Source organism: Artemia sp. Qi Xiang Cuo, chromosome 5, assembly GCF_049724085.1.
Source record: "Artemia sp. Qi Xiang Cuo chromosome 5, ASM4972408v1, whole genome shotgun sequence".
Taxonomy (NCBI): domain Eukaryota; kingdom Metazoa; phylum Arthropoda; class Branchiopoda; order Anostraca; family Artemiidae; genus Artemia; species Artemia sp. Qi Xiang Cuo.
This window is the reverse complement of record NC_142798.1, coordinates 50,406,816-50,424,403: the sequence shown is the minus strand read 5'-3', so window position 1 is coordinate 50,424,403 and position 17,588 is coordinate 50,406,816. Positions and strand designations below refer to the sequence as shown.

The window sequence follows — 17,588 nt, the reverse complement described above, 5'->3', positions numbered from 1 at the left end:
CCTATCCTCTGTAACTAGGCAACTGCTTATGTCGAAGCAAACTCTAAATTCAAAAAATATAGGGAAGAGAAAAAATACCTCCAACTAGTTACATCTAAATATCGTTCAAAATATCTTGATAATTTTTATTATACTTATTTAAAAGTTGATTATATTGAAAAACAAGTTTTTTAAATTGCCAAGCAAGTTTATTTGCGGAAAACCTCGTACGATTAATTTATGGCTAAGTGTTTGACTTCTACTTTTAAAATCAATATATTTAGCACAAATTCTCTCATATCTAAATAGTTGGGAAAAATACGATGAATATATTATATTTGAATATATTACTATTAGGAAATAGGAAATTAACTATTTCAAAATTAAAATGATCTGTTTTATTGTATATTTTAAAAATTAATGTATTATTAGGTGTAACATTAATATCTAAATCTAGAAAACGGTCATAATTGTAAAACAAACGTCATGACTTAAAGCAAACGAAAATTGTTACATCACAGCCTATCTAACATATATCAATAAAACTAGCGCAAATAAACCAACTGGTGATATTTCCCTCTGTTTGTAGGATTAAAGAAAACGAGTGCTTTACTGAAAACACAAAAGCCCAGAATAAAAAAAAAACAAGAATATTGATTTAGGAGTAGGAAGTAAATAATTAGCCTCGAAACAACAAACTAATTTATAGCGTTTTTCATAGTCCTACAGGAGCTGTGATATCAGTAACTTTCAGTATACAATTAAAATTATCTTTAAAACTTAGGCATAAAAATAGTTAGTTTACAGTAATTAAACAGCATAGAAAATAATGAATTTATTTATCGGGTAAGATCTTGGTCTCACCTAGTATTACTAGAAATGAAGAACGTATCACCCATAATATGGACTGTGGAGATCTAGTTATTTCTCTCTATAAAACGGAGATTTTCAAGATTTGATACAAATTTTAAAGCGAGTCTGTAGTCTTAATTCTAATAAGATTCTTTCACTTCGAATTTGTCTACAAAATAATCATGAAATGTTTTTTTCAGGGTGGCATGCGTTTACCCCCCCCCCCCCCCGGTGCTTACTACGTTGTGTAAAATTCGAGAACTCACCAGTTTTTCGTTTGATTCTTCGTTACTTAAAAATAAATTTGGGCTATATATTTGCATATTATGGAGGGGAGGGGGGTGAAGTATAGCGGGTCCGCATGCAAAATGTGTTTGCTGTAAGTATTCTGCATATTAGATAGATAGATAGAGGAGTGTATTTTAAAGCCAAATATACGGCCATGAACAGAGTAAAATAGCACAAACGAGAGGCACAAATAACAAAAATTTTGATCAGCGATCATCATAAAACACTTAAATGAAACATTATTTTCTGACTTTTTTTCTGACTTATTTCTGAATTATTTTCTGACTTCAAACTGTTCAAATACTTTACTCTCCCGGTAAATACACTCCCCCCCCCCCTCCTGGTAAATATTCCCCCTTGGAAAAGAAGGCTTTCCAAATTTGAGAATTTTATTTTTTTAATTTCCGTAGGAGAAAGAAGTTTTGGTACTTGTGCATTATGGGCAACTCACTCAAGTTCACGCTGTGTAAAACTCGAGAATAAACCGGTTTCTTCGTTAGTTTTTTTGAGCTTAGCGCAAGACAAGACAAAGACAAGTGACAGAATATATGGGAAATATATAATTTGGGCTATATATTTGCACATAAGGGGAGGGGTAAAGTAGGCTATTTGGACAGTTTGAAGTCAAAAACCAATTCTTTCTAGGTATGGCCACTAAAAAATTACAGAAGAATAGCGAGGTATCTGGAGATTTTGTTAACGAAAAAAAAAAATCCCAGTGTACAGTAAATGTAATGTTTCATTAAAGTGTTTTTTTTTTTCAAGTGTTAATAGTTTTTTTTTTGGTGACCGTTTTCACAAGTATTAAGTACAATTATTAAGTTAACGTTCTGTTTCATTTATAAAGTAAATAGTAAATGTAAACAGTAAACAGTATAAAATAGATGTAATGTTTCTTTTAAGTGTTTTATGATGATTGCTGATCAAAGTTTATGTTATTTGTGCCTTTCATTTATGTTATTTTACTAGGTTCATGGCCGTAAAAATATACATGGCTTTAATATACACTTCTCTATCTATCTATCTAATATGCAGAATATTTGTACCAAACACATTTTGCATGCGGGCCCGCTATACTTTCCCCGCCCCCCCCCCGCCTTATATGTAAATCTAATTTCTAAAGTATTTCTAAAGTAACAAATTTATTTCTAAAGTAATGAAGAAACTAACGAAAAAACTGGTGTATTATCGAATTTTACACAGCGTAAACTGGAGTGAGTGGCGCATAATACACAAGTACGAAAATTCCTTCCCCCTAAGTAAATAGAAAAAATAAACTCAAATAAAATTCTCACATTCGGAAAGCCCTATTTTCCACGGGGGGGGGGGGTATTTTTCGCGTGGAGCGGGGTATTTTCCCGGTAATATTTTCCGGGGGATTATTTTCCAGGGGGTATTTTCCGTGGGGGGTGTTTTCTGCGGGGGGGGGGGGGGTATTTTCCGTGGGGTATTTTCTGCAGAGGTGTATTTTTCGTGGGGGGGATATTTTCCCGGGGGATATGTTCCACGGGGGTATTTTCCGAGGGGTAATGACCAGGGGGGGTAAACACCTAGAACCCTTTTTCAGATCCAAAATGACAGTCAATCATTGAGCTGAGCTCATTGTGCAGAAGTGATGCTAAATTAAACGAAAAAATAAATAAATAAAGCAAAAATCTAAAAACACTTTTCTTTTATAAGCTCCCTTAAACGTTTATTTTTACCGTATCATAACTCTTATATTGTTTTGTGTTTTCAGAGAAGCGCTAGTTTTCTGTAATCCTACAAACATAGGGAAATATCACCAGTTGATTTATTTGCACTAGTTTTATTGATATATGTTAGATAGGCTGTGGAGTAATAATTTTTGTTCGTTTTAACTTTCAACTTCGCTCATTACTTCCCTCGGAAAAACTTTGTTTTTTTAAATTAATCTCTGCTCGTTTATGATTAAAATTTAGTTTAAAAACAGCACTGCCATGATCTTTTTTGTTTTACGGAATAACTTCTGTTCGTTTTAAGTTTTTAATGTTGCTCCTTAGTTTCAGCTCAAAACTAATTTTTTTCATATAGTTTCTAATCATATCCAATCTAGGGAAAAATAATGTCGTTTCTTTTTGTATTTTTTTTTTTTTTTAATAATAAATAGACCTTTAATTCTTTTTTTAAAAAAATTAAATTTATTAGCACTTAGAAAGTAGCTCCAGGCGAGTAGCTTCGACACAAAAGGTTAACTAGCGGAAAGGTTTACATATTGGCATGCTTCTGGGAAATTTTTCTAGCTCAACAGAAATGTGCCTTTAGGCTTAGGGGTTATTAGACCTGTCTCTAAACAGAAAAGCCATTCATTACTTAAAAATGAATCGAAATTTCAAAAAAGATTATTTCTTGTGTAGGTACGATAATTGGTATTACAAACTAAGTTTGTTTTCATTTCAAAAATTTTTGGGAAGAATTACCTGAATTTTCTTACAGAACTGTTTTTATTTGTTTTTCTTCCTCTCTGGATACAGAATCTTGCGTATGGAGAGAATATAACAGCGAAATTGTCAAGTAAATAGTTTGAATAAGTAAGTATAACAATAAGTAATCCTTCTTTTAATATACAACTTTGAGTGGTTCCAGAACCAAATGCCTACGCTTCTCCAACCACTAAGTGGCAAGGGGTTGTGGTAGGAGCGTAATTTCCAATGGGACAGAGGGACCAACTGCCTCTCTCAGACCATAGCTTTTCCTCAGACTCCAGTCTCCCCCCTCCCCCAGGTGAAATTTAGTTTCCCCAAAAATGTTGCCCAAACTAAGATAAGATTCCGTATATGAAAGGGGATGTCCTTTCTTCAACGCCTCGGTCTTTACGCTAAAGTTTGACTCTTTCTCACAACTCTGTTTTTTAAAACAGTAATAAACTTTAGCGTAAAGAGTGAGGCGTTGAAGAGGGGACATCCCCTTTCATATACGGATTAATTTCTGTTCGTTTTAAGTTTTAATGTCTCTCCTTACTTTCAGAAAAAAAAAACTTTTTTTTTATTTAATTGAATCAAAATGCTTGACAAAATACCTTCCCGGGACATTGTTGTGAAGTGTATTCTATGGTATTGAAGTGATGTTGTTGTGGATGCATTTATTTCTCCCTTTATAGAGGAGATAAACTCTGGCCCTAAGGTAATTAAACTTTGGTAGCGTGCCTTAGACTAGGACTGAACTAATGAGGTATACCGACTGGGTATGTTCGAGGGGCTAAAGGTAGATCGTAGAGAGACTGTCTAAATTACAATACTTTTATTCAATTTACATATAATAATTCCAGATATAGATATTCTACTAGGACTGGCTGTCCCAAGTAGACCACAAGTCTCAGAAACTAAAATAATATATAATAAGATACTTAGACACTTACAATGATAAGACAAGGTTCCAAGGTATTTCTAAAAACAACGGACCAGAGGTAAGTCCGGCATAAAGTTAGTATCAGAACTCACTTCCGATAAAATGTATCTTTTATACATTTTTGTCAACCACACCTTTCTTTAACCAACCCACGTAAATGCTAGGAAGTGGTAATTTCTCAATTTTTCGTTAAACAGAAACTTGGCAGGATATGTTCCTTATCTTAATAAAAAGTGGTATTTTGAAACTTTTTATTTGCGTCTTAATATATTTTGACTAAATTAATAATTAACCAAATTAGAAAGCTTTACCACAATACTACCCATTTAAAGAAGAATTGTCCCAATTCTCAATATTTTACTTTTAAAACAACTTAATTTTGTTTACAGCTATTATGCTGCCATATTTGGGTCATTATGTGCATATACCCTTAATGGGTTTCCTTAGGGTCATGTTTCTGGTCCAATAAAGGCCATGTTCTTTTTTACTTTTTTTTCGAAGGATTTCAATTTGAAACTCATCCTTGTTTCTCGTTTTCTCTGTCTCTAGGACTGATAAATACTCTTTTACCCTTCTTCATATGCATCTTCTGTTTTAACTTGACCCCAAGCGGCTTTAGCATTATATTAGTGGTTCTGCCTAAATTAGATTTCAAGTTATATTAGAAAAGCTTATGAATTATTTGAGTTTAAATTTAATTCCCATTAATAATTTAATTTATCTTTTTGATGTGGTTGATATACTGTTTATTTTTTTTTGTTTATTTTTTTTTGTTTTAGAAATGCCTCGGGTAAATTACACATAACATTTTGATTTTTTTTTTAACATATTTTTCCAGCACAAAGCATTTTCACATATTTCAATAACATAAGCCATTTGGGCTATGTAGCACAATATCTAGGCCTAAATTAAGTTCTAATTTTATCTCACTTTTTGATGAACTTGTAGTAATGTCTGTAAGACTGCTATAGTTTCCAAAATATCAGTTGATCAAGTATGGTTTGGTTTCTGATGGTATGAGATGATAGTATCAGGATACATTTGAAGTGTCTTCAAAATTTGTTACTTTCCAAAAATGTGTCAAAATATGATTGAAAGAAAAATGGATCCGAAAGGATGCTACGAAAAATTTTATTTCCAAAAAAAATAGCTAAGGCTGTATCTAAAATAAATATTCACATTAGAATACATATAAAGCATTAGATTTTACATATATAGTGGAAGGAAACACAAAATTTCATAAAGATTAATTGCTATAATTTACTATTCTCTCTTTTGACAGCTCCATAAATAATATCCCGATTAAATCGAAACATTATGTTTTTTGCTGGATTATTCTTTCAAACTTAATACTAAACGGATTATTTCACAATAAAAATTATTAATACGTTGACTCGAGGTGAAACATTTACATATAACATTAAATCACTAGTTAAAACTTAAAGTTGATAAAAACATAGTATATATATATATATATATATATATATATATATATATATATATATATATATATATATATATATATATATATATATATATATAAGCATTGTGTGATAGCTTACACAAGTATTTTTTTTATTCGCAAAACTAGATAGGATATTTAACTACTGTTTAAAACTTAAAGCATTAAAAAAATAAAACACGGTATAGTTTAGCATTGGAATTAATTCCAATTATTGTTTTGTTAATTGCTTATGAATTATTAATTTAGAATACTTCTTGAATGATATAAAACTAAAAAAAAACACAAATACTCAACATTTAATTCACTATATTTACATGGATAGTTTAGGTTATATATATATATATATATATATATATATATATATATATATATATTAATCGAAGTTATGCTGATACTTAATTGTTAAACACAAATAGTAATTATGTACCCTAATAATTTATTTAATCACTGCAATATTTTTTCTTTTTACAACTTTTAATTAAGTCCGTCAAGACTTTTATATGATAAGTCCTAACTGAAATTAAAATATTTACAAAACAAAAGCAACTCCAACAAATAGATTTATGCACTATAACTGATAACTGTGATTAGCCTCTATTTAAGGGCTTGGCAATAGTTCATATAACATGACTTTGCTCAAACTTTTCAGACTTTTGAGCTTTCTAATTTTTTTCGAATTTTTGGTACTTGAGACAGTTTTGTAACATTTTTGTCTGTAATCTCTCTTTTTAGCTTTAATGTCCTTTTGGTATAAGGCTCCATTTACAATTTAGATCTGATAAGTTAAAAAATTTTTGCTCTTCACCTTATACCTCTTATGCCATTATTAAATGACTCTTGCCTGTACTCTGAAGGTTTGTTTACCAGGACTGCCTTCTGGTAGCTCCTTATAACGTTTCCAGGTCCTCTTGTCATTGGCTACAGCTAAAAAGACTATTATGAAGCTGCACACACAATAATTAATTATCTATAGTATTGCCACACTTTTTTTCGTGTGTGGCCACAGTTACCTCTTGGGCTATTCTTTTATCAGAAAGGTGGCCCTTCTGCAGAAAAATGCCGTGCCTTCATGGGTCACAGTAATTTATTTTTTGACATACAAGTGACAATGATTATTTTCACTTTAACTTCCCAACTTTTAGTGGTATTGTCTTAGGTTTCGACTTCCTGTCTACTTGGAGCATTTCTCCAATATTTCTATTAATTTCGACCTGAGTTAACCACTATAACGGTGGCTCCGTAGAATTAATGTTACTTATTTTGCACCTATTTAGTACGATTTTCATACTAGCCTCGTTCGGTCAGTTCAATATGTGCGTATAACAGAGTTTAACTGACTCCATTCAATTTCTTCGCCTTTAATTTTGTCTTGCTATATTTTCAACTTGAACCCTTTTTTTTATTCTTTATTTTATTGATGCCTAAGGGTTTTTTTCAAGTCTTTTTCCGCTTTTTCAGTAAAATAGGTCTTTCCTAAGCCTATATTTATATGTTTCACGTATTTTTAAAACCCTTAACAAGTTTTTATGGTGATTGCCCTTCTATGGTGAAATTCATTTTCTCCATATTTTTAAGAGGTGGGGGGGGGGGTGTCTAATTTTTTTTTCACCTTTATTTTTTTTACATAATTCAATTTTTTTTTCTGTCCAAAAGTGTTTGTGTTAGAAAAGTACTTTATTCTTCAGTTGATTTTTAGAACACTTTTAATTAAGTTTTGCCCCGCATTCTTCCTAAAAATGCAATTTTTACGATATACTGGTTGCCAGTACTATCCCAGCTTTAATTACTATTTTATTTGCCATAGAAGAAGAGGCAATAATTCCCTTGCAAGGCTAAATAACTTTGAATTCGGTGCTCATTATCTGCGGTTTATTGATAAGCTTGAATCTGGGAGAATTACAAGAATGAATTTCTGTTCATTACTGCGAGTTTTTTTGTTGTTAAAGGTTATATTTTATTTTCGAAGAAAAAGTGGGTACGTTTAGTTTCTGTTAGGGTTCAACGGATTGAAATTTGGGTGGTTGGGTTGGCACAGGTGAAAACCAATTGTTTAAACTAGGTTTCTTCTGTGCCAGTTCGTTTTCTCAGATCCAACACATTGCTAGACCTAAAATTATTATCTTGAACTATGAATTGTCGCTTGCTTGTGACGATGGGGTTAATTTTTTTGCTTATTTTTAATGGATTTTGTCGTTGGCTTACTCCTCCTGGTAAGTTTTTAGGTTATAATATATTTTTATATTGCTTTCGGTTCCTTTCACTTAGCACCCATTTTTTTCCTTCTAAGCTTATTCTAAGTTTCGCTTAAATCTTTATAGCGCTTAATTATTGTCTTTAATTTTTTTTTTCTTTTTCACCTAGTGTAACTAATTAAAAAATATTATATTATACTATAACTAATTTTAATAAGACTACAGCCAGCTTGTACATGTATTGCGCGATTAATGTAAACTCTTGCTGTTTTTCCTATTATAATTATTTTAAAATTCTTCAAGAACCATTTTTTTTTAATTCTACTGGAAGTGCCACTTCAGAGAGTCAAAGGTCAGTAGATGCTTCTCATTTGCTTGACAACGAGCGACCAGCAGTGATTAAGCTCAATTCAAAATTTGCTAGCTTCTAATGACCCTATTTGAGTAGACTAACCTAATTCGTTTTTTTTTAAATTATTCCCCCAAAATATATTTCTTTTCTATATAAATTTAAAAAGAACTGTATTTTAATGGTGCTTATAAATATGTATAATTTAATTAGTTTCACAACACCTATTTATAAGTTACGTGGCCTTAATTAATTTCTTTTATGGGACGTAGCCTAATTCGTTTTGACAAGTTTTGTCATTTACACAATTCGCGAAATTTTATCTCGTCTTGGAAAAAAAAAGTTTTTGCAGGAAGCTATGATGTCACTTCAGATTGGAGCTTATTTCTTTTCTGGGAATCTTACGAGTATTTAGGCTAAACAATTTTTGAATTTCTTTTCTACGGGATTGTAATAATTTTTTTTTTTTTTACTGGCGATATATATTTGAAGGAAAATTTGATGTTATTTACATACCGATTAAAAAGAAAATATAAATATTTTCTTAGAGGCTTATTACTCGTTTTATTTTTATTTATTATTTTTTTTTCGTTACAATCGTTTTATTCAAATATTAATCTGCTCGGGGCTACGCTTGTTCTGCCTTTATCCGTTTCCTGGTCCGAGTTTTGGATCCCAAATTTTTGCTTTTCTTCTTTATAATATTTGAAAGTTTTTCCACGGTCTCTATAGTGCGGTTTACAAGGCTCTGAATTTTAGCGCGGTTTTGTTGCCTCGTCAAATATCTTTAATCTTTGTTTCTCCTGATATTTGGCCTTTTTCATAAGTGTTCTAGCTACTTGTGCTGCTGACAAAGGAACTTGTTGCTGCCCCTCTGGTTTCTTTACTTTTCTCCTTAGTTTCTCTCTTAAAGAAGTTTTTCTTGACGATGGCCCAGGTTTAGTGATATCGGTTTCTATAGAAGAATTATCAGGGTCACATTCTGTTAGCTCGAGTCTGGTAGATGGCGTTTGTTCCAAAATCCAATTTTGCGTTATGACTGTAGGTGAGTCTAATGTATAGACTCACCTACAGATCACCTAAGATCAGATAATTCATTGGTTTCTTCCGATTTCTTTTGCTCTGTGGATTTTACCCTTGGTTTTTCACATTTTAAACCCTTATGTTTTGTTTGATTTTCTTCCTCGTTATCCGATGAGCATCGAATATTTCCCTTTTTCTCTTGTTTGTTGTGTACAGTTTGTAGCCAAGACCGGGGTAAATACTCCTTCCACTCCTCCCAACCTTTGTGGTCATTAAAAAGGTCATAAAATTCATTTAGTCTTCTGATTTATACCGGTGAAACTGTTTCCTCTATTTCTTCGTCTGAAAGAATAGGTTCTGTTTTCCACGGTTTTGAAAAATATCCCTTTTTCATTCTATTGTGGTGTACTACTTCTTCCTTTTCCTTATACTGATGCTTTAGAACATATATTAAGTTATTTGGTAGAATCTTTATAATTCTGTAGGGTCCATCCCATTTCGGTTTTAACTTTTTGGTTCCATCCAGATTAGTTTTGTACACATAAACTAAGTCTCCTAAACAGTAACTCGTTTTATTTTTGCTTGTTTGGTCATATTTTTCTTTTTGCTCTGTTTTCGCATCTTCCAGATTGTCTTTAACTTGTTCCATAGCTTTTTTTATTTGCATTACCATCTCTTGCTTATATTGGTCTAGGTTGTAATATATTCTTTCATTTTGTATTTCATCTAAATAAATTCTCGGATCTCTTATATGTTGCAAAAAAAATGGCGTTTCTTTTAAGGAACGTGAAAAAGCCGTATTTATTGCAAAGACTACAAATGGTAAATTTTCATCCCAATTTTCATTTTCCCCTCTTGCATGTATTCACAAGACGTAAGCTAATTCTCTACGCTTACGTTCAACTTTCTCATTAGCTGCGGCCATGTAAGACGAGGTAAACCATCGTTTAAAATCCAGATATTCTGTAATTTCGTCTAATATTTGGCTCTAAAACATGGCCCATTGTCGCTAAGTAAAACTCTAGGAAAAATTCCGTGTTCCAGAAATAGGTGATTGACCAAAGCCTTCGCAATGGTTTTTGTCTTTTCATCTTTAATTGGAAAAGCGTATAAGTATGAGCTAAAATGGTCGACTATGGTTAGTACGCGCCTGTTTCCTTTCCTGGAAACTGGTAAACATCCTTCGGTTCCCCAAATGTCTATTGGCATAAGTTCTCCTACCCCTGAAGGGGTGGGGTAGAGACCTAATTTGGCCCTAGGGGTCTTTGGTGGCGAATTTTGTTTGGCACACTCTTGGCAGCTTTGTATGAAAGCTTTTACTTTTGAGTACATTTTTGGAAAATAAAAATTTCCTTTCAGCCTCCCCATAGTTTTTGCTTCCCCCATGTGACAGCCAATCTTTGCATGTGCCATCTGTAAAATTTCTCCTTCCAAAGATTTTGGAATTACTGGAATAATTTTTAAGTCATTTTTTCTATATTGTTGCGATGGTCTATAATATATTACCAAAAGATTTTTACTCTCATCAAGATCAAAATTATCTAAGTTCTTTAAAAATTGTTTAAAGTGCTCTGGCAGTTCCGTTCCTTTTGATAAAAAGGATTTCATTGCTAAACAAAAATCATCTTTATCTTGATTTTTCGAAATATTTTCATTAGACAGTATTTCTAGCCCTTCCAGTTCGTTCTGGATGGTTATTACCAAATTTCCTTCCGTATCTGGATTTTGGGACAAATAGTTTGGTGAAATGTTTGTACGGCCCTTTATATATATTGAGGTATATGAGTATGCTTGTAGACGTAGTATCCACCGTGTCAGCCGGGCTGAAGTATTTTGCATCGTATGTAGCCAAATTAATGATTTTTTGTCTACGCGTAAAATGAATTTTTTCCAAGTAAAAATTGTCGAAAATATTCTGTAAAAACTACAACTGCCAAACACTCCCTTTAAACTGTCGAATATTTTCTTTTTGCCTCCGACAGTGAACTGCTTACGTATTGGACTATTGATTCTACTCCTTCAGAATTTAAGTTTAATAATATGGCTCCTATACCGTACCCCGAAGCATCTGTTTGCAAACAGAAGTCTTGTGACAAATCTGGTAGTTTTAGTATTGGTGCCAGTAATAATTGCCTTTTTATTTCATTTGGTCTACGCGTAAAATGAATTTTTTTCAAGTAAAAATTGTCGAAAATATTCTTTAAAAGCTACAACTGCCAAACATTCCCTTTCAACTGTCGAATATTTTCTTTCTACTCCTTCAGAATTTATGTTTAATAATATGGCTCCTATACCGTACCCCGAAGCATCTGTTTGTAAACAGAAGTCTTGTGACAAATCTGGTAGTTTAAGTATTGGTGCCAGTATAAGTGCCTTTTTATTTCATTTAGCTTTTGTTTTGCGTCCGCTGGACATTCGAATTTACCTGATTTTTTCAAAAGGTTTGTCAAAGGTTGCGCTATGGCTGCGTAATTTTTAATATATCGTCTGAAATAGCTTAACAAACCACAAACTGATCTGCAGCTTTTTTGATCTTTAGGAGGCTGTAAATTTTCTATGACTGTAAATTTTTCTGGATTTGGTGAAATATTGCCTTGGTTTATTAGGTGTCCGAGAAAAACTAATTTTGCTACTACTATCTTTAACTTTTCTGGTTTTAATTTTAAGCCTGCTTTTTCAAACTTTTCGAGTATTTTTCTAAGTCCGACCAAGTGGTCTTCCAAGTTTTCATTAAACAGAATTACATCATCTAAATAAGCCATGGTATCTTTTTTTCTTCCTGGTTCGTTATCTTTTAACACCAAATTCATTAGTCGACTAAAACAATTTGGACTAAATGATAAGCCAAAAGGCATAGGCTACGTTCAAATGTGAACGTTCTTCCATCGTCTAAGATTACTGTAGCTTTATTCTTTGTTTCTGCATCTAAAGCGATTTGCCAATATCCTGCTATTAAATCAAAACTATTGTAATATTTTGAACCTCCTAACGAATCTAAAATCGTATCAATTCTTGGTAGCTTCGTCACGTCCTTAACCGTGACGGCATTTAGTGATCTAAAGTCTATACATAATCTCCAGGTGTTATCTGTTTTCCTGACTATTACTAGTGGAAAACACCAATCACTAACACTTTCTTTAATTATTCCCTGATCTTCCATTTCTTTTATTTGGCTTTCTAGCCAAGGTTTTAAATGATAAGGTGTTTTATACGGTGAGTATTTGATTTGAGGGCCCTCTGTGCATATCTTGTGCGTGATTAAGTGAGTTAATCCGTAATCCGCTTTTTGTCTTGCAAAAGTCCATTTAAAATCCCAAAAAATATCTTCCAACCTAGTTTTTATGTTTTCCGGTAAATGTTTTAAAACCAATTGTTGCCAAAAATCCGTTTTTGACATTCCATACTTATCTTGTATGTGGTAGTTTGCGGTGTGTGGTTGCGGTTTTAGTAAAGATAAATGTTCGTGGCTTTTGAAGTTTACTCTTAATTCTGGACTGTTTAGAGATTTTATTTCCGAATTTGAAATCTTTTCCTCTGATCCAAGTTCTATATGGTTCAGTTTTATTTTATTATTACTTAGATTTGGTAGTTTTAAGTATGTTATACCATTTTCAATTTTTATAACTTGATTTTCCACGAAAATCATTGGGTATTCCTTTATGGTGTATCCTCCTATCATGTCATCCATTGTTTTAAGCTTTCCTTCTTTTGCATTTAATGTCGCTAGAACTTGAGCTGTCGTTCCCCCTTCTATGGTGATTTTTCCACTTTTTTAGGTTATAATTCGAATCGTCACTTTCGTTATCTGTTGTTACGTAAATTTGCCTATTACTTTCATTTGTCTGGCTTATGGCTATTGTATCAGATATGGGTTCCCATACGATCCCATATTTTCTGATTACATCTACTCCTAAAATACAAGGAAATGGTAGCTGCTTGCATATTATTACTGTTACTATTATTTCTTTATCCCCTATGCTAAATTTCAATGGACATTCTCCAAAAATTGTCAGCCTGTGCCCTGTCACTGATGTCAGGGTATTCTGGCATCTGCTTACGCGATTTTTGACACTAGGAGGAAACCTGTTAAAAACTTCCTCTCGAATTAATGATTTAGATGCACATGTAGCTAGTAAACATGGTAAATTTTGAAAACACTCAATTTTAAAACAACGCAGAATCGGTAGACTATTATTATTTGCATTTGTATTACAACATTCTAAACTATATAGGGGTGTTTGTAAGGAGACAGCTCTGTCGACCCTTACAGGCTGGTTTCTCCGTTTAAATGCCCACTGTTTGTCCAAAAGTTTCTGGGATTATCCCAGTTTTCTTCAGCGTTGCTACTTTGACCCTGAGTATTGTTAACCGTTCGCCTCCTAGGCCTAAATTCAGGAATATTATTAGGTGTTTGCCGAGTATTATTTGTTCCCTGCCTCACTAAATGTTTGCCCCCTGTGTTCTTAATTGTGTTCTTGTCCTGTACATTTGGCTTTATCTGAATATTATACGCAAGTACTCTTTTAAATTGGGGTTGGATTTGCAAAAATAATCGAAATTAAGTATTATCTTCATGTTTGTGTATATCTCCTGTTAATTTATCAATGTTTTTGATCTGGTATTGTTGTGTGCCAAAATCGCTTCCTTTGGTGAGGGAGGGTGCCCGAATTTCCTAGAGTATTAGCAGCTAATCTCTCAAGGTTGTGGAATTTGTCAGCTATTTCCCTATACAGCGACCCTCGGCCTCCGTCGCGCCTTTTTGGTTCATGATTTGGCACCTCAAAGATCACCCTTTTCTGTCTCCTTTCATATTTTTTACTTTCTTGGGCTCCTGTGTTATTTATTGACATCTGGTCAAACCTTTTCATAGCCTCGTCAATTTTTACCTCTGTTTCGACTATTATTATAGCCTGCTCTAAATTTTCAGGTTTCCGTGATACTATTAGTCCTAATAACTTTTTTGGTAACCCTTGGGTAAAAGTATGTAGTTGTACTTTCTGTAATGTCTCGTCATTTCCGCCTTTCCCTAATTGTAAACACACAGATCTACAAATTTTGTCTGCATATTCCCTGATGCTAGTTGAGGTATTGAATGTGACTACCTCTGTTCTTAGCCTCTCAGAGATGCTTGTCTCTATGAATCTTGTTTTAAAAGATCTAATTAGAGTACTGTTGTCCTTGGACTTTTTTCCCTTAATTGCCTCAAAATGTTTAAGGGCGCTTCCCTTTAATCTGGCTGCAACGCATTGCTCTTTCACCTTATCCTAAAACGATTCAGTTAGTTTGTCGAAAATTTTTTATTTTTCGATAAACTCATCTATGTCTGAATTTACCTCGTATTCTGCTATAATTTTTGCAATTTTAAGTACTCTTGATTGGGAAGTCATTTTTTCCTCTGTTAATGTCATCTTACTTTAATCTACTATTTTTATTTAGCCCTCTCAACCCAGTTTTTCTAGCGACCACCAGTTGTTGTGAAGTTGTTGTGAAGTGTATTTTATGGTATTGAAGTGATGTTGTTGTAGATGCCTTTATTTCTCCCTTTATAGGGGAGGTAAACTCTGGCCCTAAGGTAATTTAACTTTGGTAGCGTGCCTTAGACTATGACCGAACTAATGAGGTGTACCGACTGGGTATTTTCGAGGGGCTAAAGGTAGATTGTAGAGAGGTTGTCTAAAACACAAAACTTTTATTTAATTAACATATAATAATTCCAGATATAGATATTCAATTGGGGCTGGCTGTCCCAAGTAGGCTAGACCACAAGTTTCAGAAACTACAATAATATATAATAAGAAACTTAGACAATTACAAAGATAAGACAAGATTCCAAAGTATTTCTAAAAACAAAGACCAGAGGTCAGTCCAGCATAAAGTTAGTATCAGAACTCACTTCCGATAAAATGTATCTTTTATACATTTTTGTCAACCACACCTTCCTTTAACCAACCCACGTAAATGCTAGGAAGTGGTAATTTCTCAATTTCCCTTTGAACAGAAACTTGGCAGGATATGTTCCTTATCTTAATAAAAAGTGGTATTTTGAAACTTTTTATTTGTGTCTTAATATATTTTTACTAAATTAATAATTAACTAAATTAGAAAGCTTTACCACAACATGCTTTAAAAAACGAGCGCATCACATTTACAAATATGGTGAATTTATCTAAAAATTATCACATATAAGTTTACAAAACCAAGATTGAAAACAAAAACAATTATGGGTCGAACCAAAAACACTCTAATTTGAAGTCCACCGCTGTACTAACAGAACCATGCCTCTAATAATCTGATTTGATATATTGTTTTTTTTTACCTTAATTGCTTAGCTTATTAAGGGGGATTGGAGGAGGAACATGCAGGAGGTGTTCTTGCAAACCTCCAGTTAAGGGTTTTGGACCATAATTATTACAATAATGATATCATTTTATACTTCCAAGCTTTTCAAACCGTTCATGGTAATGAACACTAAGTAAGAGGTTCCCGACTTAATAGTAACCAAATCTCTAAGAAACGGAATTTTGATATCAATAGATACATCAAAAGAATCTGATTTTTATGATGAATTTAGATATACAAGTTTCATCAAGTTTAATGATACCCATCAAAAGTTACGAGCCTGAGAAAATTTGCCTTATTTTCAAAAAAGGCTGAAACACCTCCTAAAAATCATAGAATCTTAATGAAAATCATACCATCAGATTCAGTGTGGTAGGAAACCTTACTGTAGTGGTTTAAAGCTCCTATCTGCAAAAATGTGAAATTTTGTATTTTTTGCCGGAGAAAAGACCACGGATGCGCGTTTATTTGTTTTTTGTTTTTTCTAAGGGTAATCGTATTGACCCGGTGGTCCTAGAATGTCGCGAGAGGGCTCATTCGAACGGAAATTAAAATTTTTAGTGCCCTTTTTAAGTGAATAAAAGATTGGAGGGCAACTAATATCACTTTTGACAAAAAACTCCTTTTTGATTTATAATTAACAGAAAAATTTGTCCTGGATAAGGTTCAAACTCGACACCTTGGGACAAGACCTATGCTCTACTGACTGAGCCACAAACGCTTGTACATTGTGAAAGAATATAAAGTTTGATTCAATATCGGAAAAGAATCAAATAAAGGATCGATATTGCTCATTATAAATGGGGCCTATGCTATTTTCATCGGATATAGCTGAAAACCTAGTAAAGAACAAAACACGGCACATAGTAACTAAAAGTTAAGATAATTATATAAAAGATCGATGTAAAATCATTTTGATGAATTCGTTTTTAGATTTTATTTATATGTTTGCAATAATTGTATTATCTACATAAGAAGTGACACCAAAACTGTTGTTTTTTGTCAGGGCTTAATTTTTTATGGGGCAGGGGGCAACTGCCCCTCCGGACCCCATTCAGGTCCCCCATACTCCAGTTCCCCCCTCCCTCCCAGCTGAAATTTAGTTTCGGTACTTGTGTAGAATCCAGTAGTCACGCGACAAGTGAAGTTTCATTAGTGCTAATAAAATAAAACAAAATAGGATGAAAATATAATTGTTCCGAAATAAATTTGGGCTATATATTTGCACATTAGGGGGTGGCTGTAAAGCATAGCATATATTAAATACGTAGCTTACCCTAACCTAATCAACCGAACTTAGGTACCTTTTAGTCCCCCTAAACCCCAAAAACTTAGAGTTTAAATATAGTTCCCGGAGTGAGAAACCAGTTGTTTATACAGCGTCTAGGCATTACCCGGTAAAATGCCTATCTGATCTTAAATACCAGTAGTACCCCTACTCTGCTTTCAAAGGCAGCCATAGGAAAATTAACACAGGGAAACTAACAAGTGGAGTTCCTAACCCCTTACACCTGTTTCTAGCTGGCAAGATTCCCATTTTTGGCAAGAGCTCAATGTCCTTGGCAAGAGTTCAATGGTTTTGTTAGTTCAGGTGGTTTTATACGAGATTTCCTCCCCAGTTTCTATGACATGCCCTCCCTATTCCCATAGGATTTCAAAGTCATGCCCTCTGAGATCACGCAACACACCGGTACAATGTGGTCAGCTGCTTCTAGGCGACATTCTCGCCCTTGGC

At 33.3% G+C, this 17,588-nt stretch overlaps 1 protein-coding gene across 1 annotated transcript in view; it reads right to left on the bottom strand.

Annotated features, from left to right (window-relative positions):
- Nucleotides 1-14,922, bottom strand: part of LOC148952231 (uncharacterized) — a 168,259-nt gene extending 153,337 nt beyond the window's left edge. The window contains exon 1 of the mRNA XM_089089160.1: nucleotides 14,848-14,922. Coding sequence (XP_088945286.1) covers nucleotides 14,848-14,922 — 75 coding nt within the window. The remainder of the gene's footprint in view (nucleotides 1-14,847) is intronic.
- Nucleotides 14,923-17,588: the final 2,666 nt, after the last annotated feature.